We start from the raw sequence: 10503 nt of genomic DNA, 5'->3' as shown, positions 1-10503 counted from the left end.
TCAAAACAACCCAATTGCTGGGTTTGTCCCTATTTTACCCAGCACTGGGTTGTATTTAACCCAGCATTTTTTAGAGTGTACCATTCCAGTCATGTCATCATGAGCGACTGGATGAAAGGGGCAGGCTAGGGTGGAGAGAACCAGTAAAACAGAAACCCGGTAGCTTGATAAGAGTGTCAGAACCGGTCAGCAGAGTCACAGAATGAGCACGTCCTCACCCAGCACTACTAAAGTGACTTTCCTCGAATCGATGCCAGGTGTCTTCTTCACTTTGCACTGGTACGTGGCTGTGTCCGAGACCTTGACGCTGGAAACGCTGACCGTGGCGTCGCCGCGGCTCGGGTCGCCAACAAACTTCAAGCGACTCATCAGGTCTGGGCTTCCTAGCTGGTACTGTTTCCCTCCAGTGTAAGATAAGATCTGTCAGACAGTCAGACAGAGAAACCCAGCTCAGTGAGTCTTATCTAATATAACAGGTCTAACCACCTGCCGTCATTAAGACGGAGCCTTACGCACGGATTTCTCTGAATCTCCACATGCATCACTGGAAAGCCTGAGGTTAAGCAGTTTGGACAAGGTAGAAATGGGAGGAAATTACAAAATCCATCAAGATGATATGATTGATGAGGTGGAGACTGTGATCTCTATGGAGCTGAGAAAACATTCCTACATTCTTGTCTTATCAAAAACGCCAGATGTTACGTAAAGAAAAGCTGCACAGCATGCTTTCTTTGCACCTTTCTTCCTTCTTCCTAGTTCATTTTAAATGGTCATTCAGTGTCAAAATATTCCAGTCTCTCAAATGATATGAGTGTTATTTTAGTGCCATTACCATTTAGTACCAGTCAGTCTTATTTTAGTATGATTAAGATACTATTATATATTTTTTATTAATATTTTTAATTTTTTTGTTGTTTTTATTTGAACTTTAAAGTCAGCACAAAATGGGAATTCACATTAATTTCTAAAATAAATTAGAATTATTTTTTATATTTTAAATTGAAATTCTAGTTAAAATTTTAATAATTTTGTGTTTTGTCATTTTATTTGTTTTTTTATTGTCAGTATAGTTTTATTAATTTTTATTTTGGTTTTAGTTTAGTTTATGATTTATATGATGATTTATTTTAGTATATGAAGTTACTAAGTGAAACTAAATGAGAAATGTTAACTTGGCAACTAGCAGAAATAAAATAATTAAAAATCTTCATTATATTTTATTTTAATGCAATTAACGTTAATTTTATTTTAAGTATCATTTTAGTTTTATTTACCTGTAATACCAATAGTATTGTTGAACTATTATAGTTCATATTAATATTTTGAATTGGTTTTTATTTTAATATTTTCTTTTGTGTGTTGCACTTTTGTCATTGTATTTTACACACACATATGTTTGAGTGTCTATATAGTTTTTCATTTCTATTTAAAATTTAGATTTAAATTTTACATTTATTTTTGTACTTCAACTTATACTAAATGTAAATGAGAACTAGCTACAGTAACAAATTATTTTTTTAATATTTCATTTTAATTTGATCAAACCATAATTTTATCTTTATCATTATTTATTCATTTTTTTGTAGTTAATGAAAGTTACTTAATTTAGTACATTTTGGTTTTAGTTAATAAAAAAAAGAACTCTGATATGAACTATTTAAAATAGTTTTAGAGACTGGCTCCACATTGCCAATTATGCCTACTGAGAAACATCTTAAGAAGTGTATTTTAATCATATTTTAATCATATTGCTTTCGAAAGAAGTCGGATCCATTTTCATTTTTCCTATTTCTTAAAGATGCCAGTAACAAGCCAATACAATACAAGATGTGCTTTAACCACCATTCTGTATCCTCAGCACTCTCTCACCATCTCATCTTTCTGGGTCATGTCTTGACTGACGCGTGTCCACTCAATGTCCAGGTCTCCGACATCTGAGGCATCCACGGTGTATGTGCAGCCCAGAGTAACACTCTCCCCCTGAGCTTTCTTGACCATCTGTGGTCCTGTGGATGTCACCTGTACCGCCAAAGCTAAAGGTTCACAGAGAGAGATACGGAATAATGATCATTCATTTTACAAACACCTGTCTTGTCCAACTCAGAAAATGTGTCTTATTGAATAGAATTTTTCTCTCTATACAATAATATAAATCAGTGGTTCTCATCTTTGCTTAAAGCCAGTAAGCATTTTTATTGTGCTATTTATTACTCATGATTATATGGTGTGCTGCATTTTATTATTTGCATTCAAAAACATTTTTCCTATTAGAACTGATCTGTTACTCACCATTTGAGAACCACTGCTGTAAAACATTTATGGACATTGATTTAAAGAGCCCATATTCTATGCCTTTGTTTGAAAGTCAAGGATTCATGCACCAAAAACAGACAGTTTTATTTTCAGTGCCATTTAAACAGGCTGTTTTTGCAACTGAATATTTAATATGCAGATTAGCTCTTTTACGATTGGCTAACCTCTTTGCATGAGAGATGCATGTCAATGAAACTTCCAAGTTGTTGAATACTGATTAAAGGGTTAGTTCACCCAAAAATGAAAATTAGGCTGCGTTTTACTCAACCCCGAGGCATCCTAGGTGTATATGACTTTCTTCTTTCAGACGAATCCAGTCGGAGTGTCTCCGGGGGGTGAACAAAGGCCTCCTGTAGCGAATCGATGCGTTTTTGTAAGAAATATATCCATATTCAAAATGTAATAATCACTTGAACCTAGCTTGCGCTCACTGTTGCAAACGGAAGCAGTTCCGGGGGAATGACGTATGAGGTCAGTTTTGCACATGCACCGCTCAGAATCGACGCACGCAGAAACACAGCGGAGAGATCAAAACAAAACAACAGTCAAGAATTAGAAGTACAAAACGAGGATTTGTAAAGAAGAATGTCAGAGGATTTCGATATAAGCCAAGAGGAGACTTGTTTTCCTTTGCTAAAGTAAGGAAACTTTGCTTCCTTTGATCCTGTAAACAAACGTTGGTTTTCACGAGACTCACCGGCGCATGCGCAACGCTGACCTCATACGTCATGCTCCCGGAGCTGCTCCTGTGTACAACTGCTGGCACAAGCTAGATTAAAGTGATTATTACATTTTGAATATGGATATTTTTCTTACAAAAATGCATCGATTCACTACAGGAGGCCTTTGTTCACCCCCCGGAGCAGTGTGAGACATTTTTTTTTTACGGATGGGCACTTTTTATTTAACTTCTGTTGGACTGAAGCAATGCAACACCCGCTGAGTGCCATGAAACAGCTTGAAAGATCAAAGACAATTTTTAATATAACTCCGACTGGAGTCGTCTAAAAGAAGAAAGTCATATACACCTAGGATGCCTCGGGGGTGAGTAAAACGCAGCCTAATTTTCATTTTTGGGTGAACTAACCCTTTAACATTTAGTTATGTGGTCATGTGCTCATAGTTGTGATGCCGTAACTGTGATGATTTCTGAAGAAACCAATTTTTTTTTTTTTTGCAGCTTAATTTCAATAATTGGTCTGAGGAAGGAGTGGCATGACATTTATTTAAAAAGTGCACAAATAGTCCTGTTTTCTATGATGTGCACTTTTAAAAACAGATCAAGAGGAGAATTTGCTAAAATGAATCATGGCTGCTAATAGTGCTGCTTATTTGCACATTCTGTTCTGTCTGTGATAGAAAATCTGCTGAGAGCAGTTTCCAGTCTTGCCAGTTCTGAGTGCTAGAATGTGGAGGATGATGCTGTACAGTGCAAATTGCGACAGTCTGCATGCATCACCCTACCACAATGATCCAGACACCATCCATCGCTCTTTAAATGCTGAAAGTGCACTTGACAACATGCGGAATCTGGATATATGGTTGGTTGTAACTCTCTTCTCCATTATTTGATGAATTACCTGAGCCACGATCACTAGATAATTTTTCACAGGTGTAATAGCATAGCATTAACTGCACCAAGCGGAATACTGTAGTGAATACGAAACATTCTATATTAAGCCTAAGAAAAGAGTTGTTTGTGAATACCACACATTTTTGTGCTGAACCTCATCAAACAAAAATATGTAGATGTTTTTATTAATGTTTCCATTAGGATGTAAAAACATTATTTCTGAATGTTTTCTAAATGTTCTAAATGTCCAGATTTTTATTAAATGTTTTTAAAATGTTTCTTTTTCTTGTTTATACAAAGGGAACATTCTATTTAATTATTTTGAATACATTATGGGAACGTTACTTTTAAATGTTCTCTGAACATTCTGAAACAAGCAGCAACATAAAAAAAACCATTCCATGAATAATGTATAAATAATATTTTTGTGCTAACGTTTTGAGAACGTTCCCAGCTAACAAAATTATGTTCTATGAACATTGTGCTAATGTTCCTGTTAAGTTATGAAAACATAATTTAAATACGTCCATTTTTTAAATAATATTTTTAACAAATTTTTTTTTTTTTGTCTTGGTTATATGAACGAAAGGAACTTCTTACTTCGATTTTGCAAACATTATGGGAACATCACTTATGAATGGAACTTTCCATTTGATCATTTAGCAGACAATATGGGAATATACTTTTGTATATTTTCTGAACCTTCTGAAATAAGTAGTAACATTTAAAAAGCGTTAGATGAATGTCCAACTAAAATGTTTCAGGGGGAAAAAAAAAACATTCCATTAATGATGAATAAGTAATTATTTTGTTCTAACATTCTGAGAGCATTATTAAAGACCAGATAACTTTTAACAAACGTTAAGTTACTGGAAGACCATTTGTTCATAATTTTGAGAGAACCTTGCCAGAACGTTAGCCAAAGTTCTGAGAATGTTATGAATTTATAATTTGACAAAAGGCCACAGCTGTCAAGGTCACACAAATGTTACCAAAAACAACTGTTTACTTATTTATTTTTGAAGAAATGCTACAGATTGTTGGGTTCGTCATGTTCTTAGCAACAAATATCAAAACAACAGAATATGTCAGATGACTGTATCATTCCTGTAAGTATTGCACGTTCACACAAAACACAGGGAGTGTCTGTGCAATTTATAGATCGTCTCTCAGCTGGAATAAAAACAGTCCAAGCATGAATGTGTTGAGCAACATGCTGGGTTAAAACCCTGTGAGAGCATCGATGTATTGGTCAAAAATCACGCATTTTCATGCTCTGTAATTTTAGTGCATTTAATATTATGCAAATCACGCTCACAGATAATGAACGACCTTATTGTTTTATGCACTCTACAGTACATCTGCTGCTTTGAAATGCACATGCAAGTGCATTGAAGTGAATCTCAGATCCAGTAATATTCAGTGCTAGAATTTGAATAAAGTGGAGTGGGAGGCCAGTGCAACTTCTTAATATGCAGGGTTAATTTATGCATAACATGGTCACACTTAGACTGCCGTAGAAACTCGATATACAGCCCACACAAAGTGAAGAGAAAAGTGACCTTTAACACCGAAAACGCTCAAAGAGACAGTTAAATAAACAAATAAAAGTAGCATTTTACACACCTGCATGATTTAGACATACTGCAGTGATGTATAATGCAGCCAAAGGTAAGGGGAAGTTAAACCAGAACTTGCTCATAGCCAAATGTCGGCTTTTCTCACAGAAAACCTGGGGGGGAAAAAAGAAAAGCACAGACTGTCATTGTCCCTTGCTGATGGACACCTCATTTGCAAGTGTGGATCTTCTGATAAGGGACACACATATGGCAAATTCCAATGTCATTTTAGCTGAAATGAGAAAGTCTTGAGTTTCGATTCAAAAGTGTAAAAACAAATCATTAATCTCTCTGAAGTACAGAAAAATCAAATCAGCAACCAAAGATGTATTGTCTCTGACAAATGGGATCTGTATGATATGTGTATGTATATGTATGTATATAATAGACAAGAAATAAGGAAAAAATATCTAAAAGCAATAAAAATTTAACTATATATCTATATAAAATATAACTATATATGTATAAGTATAATATATTTCCATGTAATCATATATATATCTTGTCTTTTATAAGAAAAAAATATTTCAAAGCATATAAAAATAAGCATATAAAGCATCTAAAAAATATAACAATATATATATATATATATATATATATATATATGTGTGTGTGTGTGTGTGTGTTTTTGTGTATATATATACACACACAAACACACACACAATTCTTTTTTTACATACATTTACACATTTCAAAATTTATTAAAAAACAATTTAAAAGAGGAAACGTCCACTATCAATTGACAACTGTGCTTGGATATTTTTGGCCTGATGGGCAAATCCAAATCCTAACATCCCAAACACTGCCTGACTGATATTTCTGCCTATTACTATTTGCATGCATGTATAATATGCAAATCACTTAAGAGAGTGGCAGTTCATATAGTATATGATTCAGACATTATAATGTTTTAAACATGAGGTAGAGTTATTAAAAGAAAGGACTTTTTACAGTCTCAGACCACCGAAACTGTGATTCTTATCTTTGTGTCTATAAATCATTTAAGGAAGAAATCGTGTGCCAGTGTAGCTGCCAATAAAATGCACAATAATTAAACCTAGAGGAAGAGAGTCCCCTGAAAACTGAATACAGTTTAAACATATACTGTACACACACAAGTCTGGTTTACTATCCTTGTGGGGACTCTCCATAGGCGTAATGGTTTATATACTGCACGAACCGTATATTCTATCGCCCTACACCAACCCTACCCCTCACAGAAAACCTGCATTTTTACACTCTAAAAAAACTAATTCGGTATGATTTATAAGCTTGTTTCCCCATGGGGACCTCAATTTAGGTCCTCACCGTGACACGAGGCCCCATGAGTTGGCGTGTATTCAGGTTTAAGTCTCCGGGATAGAAAAATATGTACGCACACACACATGCGCACACACACACACACACACACACACACACACCTACCTTTCAATCAGACTTTTTATATGCTTTTAATTCAATAAGCCTTCTTTGAGCACTTGCTTACTGATGGTCAACAGTAATCATTTTAGTATCATAAGAAATGAAATAAGCCAGAAAAACTAATTAATGGAGGTCAGAGCAGTCAAGGATTTAATTTCTGTTAGCTTTTATAAAGAGCAAAGTCCAAACTGCAGTCCTTCCTAACACAACCAACTTCAAAGCTTCACTTCTTTTGTTAACATTCAGCTGACGTAAACTCAAAAAAAGGGATTTCTGTGAAAAAATAAAAATTACCTCTTAACGGAACAACCAAATTCAGAGTAGTCCAACAAACAGAGCGGTGCTGTCAGGTGTTTTCTTTGCTAGTTCCTCTATTCAACTCTCACTCTCACCTGAAGCAGGTAAACAGGTGTTTCCTCTAAGGCTCCACCCCCTCACAGCATTCCACCAATCACAGTTTCAGAATCACAAACTCAGTGTACCTTGCTGCTGACCAGCCTATTTACACCTGACATGTTTGATTTGTGATTCATTGCCTCTGTGTAGGAGTTTGAGCTTTCGTTCCAGTGAGTGATTCCATTTGGATTATCTAATGTGAAATGTGTTCAAAGAATCACAGTAAGTAAATGGATTAAATCAGCCATTTTGGATCAAACCATGTGACTGATTCAAACGCAGTACATTCACATTAAAGCAGTGCTTCTCATCTGACTAATATGACTAATACTAATTCAGTATTAGTGCTTGTACTGTGTGTTTGGTTGATAAATCATACTCTTTATGGATTTACAAACCTGTGGTTATTCTTAGTCTGTGCCATGTGAGTCTTTTTGCATTTTGTTTGGTTTGTGCAATTCAGGGTAATTTTAATACACTTCATGTTATATTTTTAAGTATAATTTTTTTTACTTCCAAAATGCAAAACCAATTGAGAACCACTGCGCTGAAGTGTGCTTTATGTCGCATATGTTACACATTGCATGATTGCTTAAGCTTTGTTTTGTTTTTGTGATTAATTTTATTAGTTTTACTCGCATTTATTTTTATATTAAGCCCAATAGGCCAATATGTGTATGTTTAATTTGGAAATGAACAGGTGCATGTTTAGGCCACACACACACACACACACACACACACACACCTACCTTTCAATCAGACTTTTTATATGCTTTTAATTCAATAAGCCTTCTTTGAGCACTTGCTTACTGATGGTCAACAGTAATCATTTTAGTATCATAAGAAATGAAATAAGCCAGAAAAACTAATTAATGGAGGTCAGAGCAGTCAAGGATTTAATTTCTGTTAGCTTTTATAAAGAGCAAAGTCCAAACTGCAGTCCTTCCTAACACAACCAACTTCAAAGCTTCACTTCTTTTGTTAACATTCAGCTGACGTAAACTCAAAAAAAGGGATTTCTGTGAAAAAATAAAAATTACCTCTTAACGGAACAACCAAATTCAGAGTAGTCCAACAAACAGAGCGGTGCTGTCAGGTGTTTTCTTTGCTAGTTCCTCTATTCAACTCTCACTCTCACCTGAAGCAGGTAAACAGGTGTTTCCTCTAAGGCTCCACCCCCTCACAGCATTCCACCAATCACAGTTTCAGAATCACAAACTCAGTGTACCTTGCTGCTGACCAGCCTATTTACACCTGACATGTTTGATTTGTGATTCATTGCCTCTGTGTAGGAGTTTGAGCTTTCGTTCCAGTGAGTGATTCCATTTGGATTATCTAATGTGAAATGTGTTCAAAGAATCACAGTAAGTAAATGGATTAAATCAGCCATTTTGGATCAAACCATGTGACTGATTCAAACGCAGTACATTCACATTAAAGCAGTGCTTCTCATCTGACTAATATGACTAATACTAATTCAGTATTAGTGCTTGTACTGTGTGTTTGGTTGATAAATCATACTCTTTATGGATTTACAAACCTGTGGTTATTCTTAGTCTGTGCCATGTGAGTCTTTTTGCATTTTGTTTGGTTTGTGCAATTCAGGGTAATTTTAATACACTTCATGTTATATTTTTAAGTATAATTTTTTTTACTTCCAAAATGCAAAACCAATTGAGAACCACTGCGCTGAAGTGTGCTTTATGTCGCATATGTTACACATTGCATGATTGCTTAAGCTTTGTTTTGTTTTTGTGATTAATTTTATTAGTTTTACTCGCATTTATTTTTATATTAAGCCCAATAGGCCAATATGTGTATGTTTAATTTGGAAATGAACAGGTGCATGTTTAGGCTGCTGTAAAAATGTAAACACTGCAGTGTTATTTCACAGGGGAATCAGACACTAATTATAACATGTACAATACTTGATTCTCCTTGCAGTCACTGTAGGCTATGGATGTGTGTACACAGACTCAGATGAAGTCTTCTGTCACTCAGACAGAGCTCTTTTGATCATCGACGCCTCCTTAAACTCCCACAGCTACACACAGAGCCGTGGATATGCTGATTTGATCACCCTGGCAACATCACCAGCCACTGAGGACAAAAACACAAGGTGCGTGTGAATGTGTGCACAATTCAGAGTTTAGGAATCGGGTTTCATTCACGAGTGTGAATTTGAATTTATTTATTTATGGTTTTGTCTTTGTGCTCCAAAAATTTTCCTGTAGCATTTTTAGTCTTTTACTGTTAAAATCACAATCTTTTTTTTTTTTTACAGTGTACTTTAACTCATCAAAATAAATTGAGCAATTTCAACTTTTTTTTTTTTTTTTGTTATATGAAACTTTTTTTGTTTTTTTTAAGTTGGTTTAATAAATTGGCTGAAGATCTCAATGGTGTACATGACCAAAGTTCTGTATTTGAGGTTCAGTCTGATTCATTACACAAAAGAATTGTTCTTCTCGTATTACTTTCATGGCAAACTAGGAGATTTTTTCCCCCTCAGGCTTTGCTTCAAGGCCGACAGCCGCTACACAGCTAATCGATGAGACAGTGGCCGCTGATAATTGGTGCCGATTAGAAAATAAAGACAATTCGATGTAGTTTTCCCTGAAGACCTTGAGATATGAGCTTTAAGAATTCTTATCTCTCCTTTTCAAGTACAAATAAAGTGTCTTCTTGTGGTTTTCAATGAAGCAGTTCATCCAGTGAGCTCAGTGAGAAAACATTGATGAAAAGACGTCAGAGAACGTGACCATACTTTACAGTACAGTCTTGTATATGGTGTGAGGCTTTGAAAATAACTCTGCTTTTTGTTTTGCTGTACAGATGACTAATGAATGACTCAATATAACATCTGACCTTAAAGAACCACCATGGTTCAAGCAGTCAGCTTTAAAACAGTACAGTATTTTCAATAATCTTTATTTTATGGACCATGGTGGAAAAACATTTTATATCTCAGAATAATCTTATATACTCTAATGTCTTTAATTGGAAAACACATGGGTCATAACAGTTGTTTTCTCGAGTCACGTTCAGTGAGGGTCTGGCAAGCGTTTCGTTTTGATTTATAATGTAATATGTTGCAGTTACCAGCTCAAACATTTTATTTACACATCAAAGACAGGTTTAAGTTGATAAGTGTTCATTTTGGGCCCTGCTGACCCCTAC

The 10503-nt window shown here is 35.1% G+C and overlaps 1 protein-coding gene across 3 annotated transcripts in view; it reads right to left on the bottom strand.

Annotated features, from left to right (window-relative positions):
* Window positions 1-8453, bottom strand: part of LOC107674302 (coxsackievirus and adenovirus receptor homolog) — a 15719-nt gene extending 7266 nt beyond the window's left edge. The window contains exons 1-4 of one of the 3 annotated variants that reach the window (XM_016468243.1): window positions 8364-8453; window positions 5513-5618; window positions 1870-2033; window positions 219-420 (exon numbers count right to left, since the gene is read on the bottom strand). In XM_016468243.1, the coding sequence (XP_016323729.1) occupies window positions 219-420; window positions 1870-2033; window positions 5513-5588 (442 nt within the window). In that variant the 5' untranslated portion in view covers window positions 5589-5618; window positions 8364-8453. The other 2 variants (XM_016468244.1, XM_016468242.1) reach the window with 2 other exon arrangements.
* Window positions 8454-10503: the final 2050 nt, after the last annotated feature.

Source organism: Sinocyclocheilus anshuiensis, unplaced genomic scaffold (assembly GCF_001515605.1).
Source record: "Sinocyclocheilus anshuiensis isolate Anshui unplaced genomic scaffold, SAMN03320099.WGS_v1.1 scaffold188, whole genome shotgun sequence".
Lineage (NCBI taxonomy): Eukaryota > Metazoa > Chordata > Actinopteri > Cypriniformes > Cyprinidae > Sinocyclocheilus > Sinocyclocheilus anshuiensis.
The sequence above is the reverse complement of the archived record's forward strand: the minus strand, read 5'-3'. Positions and strand labels throughout refer to the sequence as shown.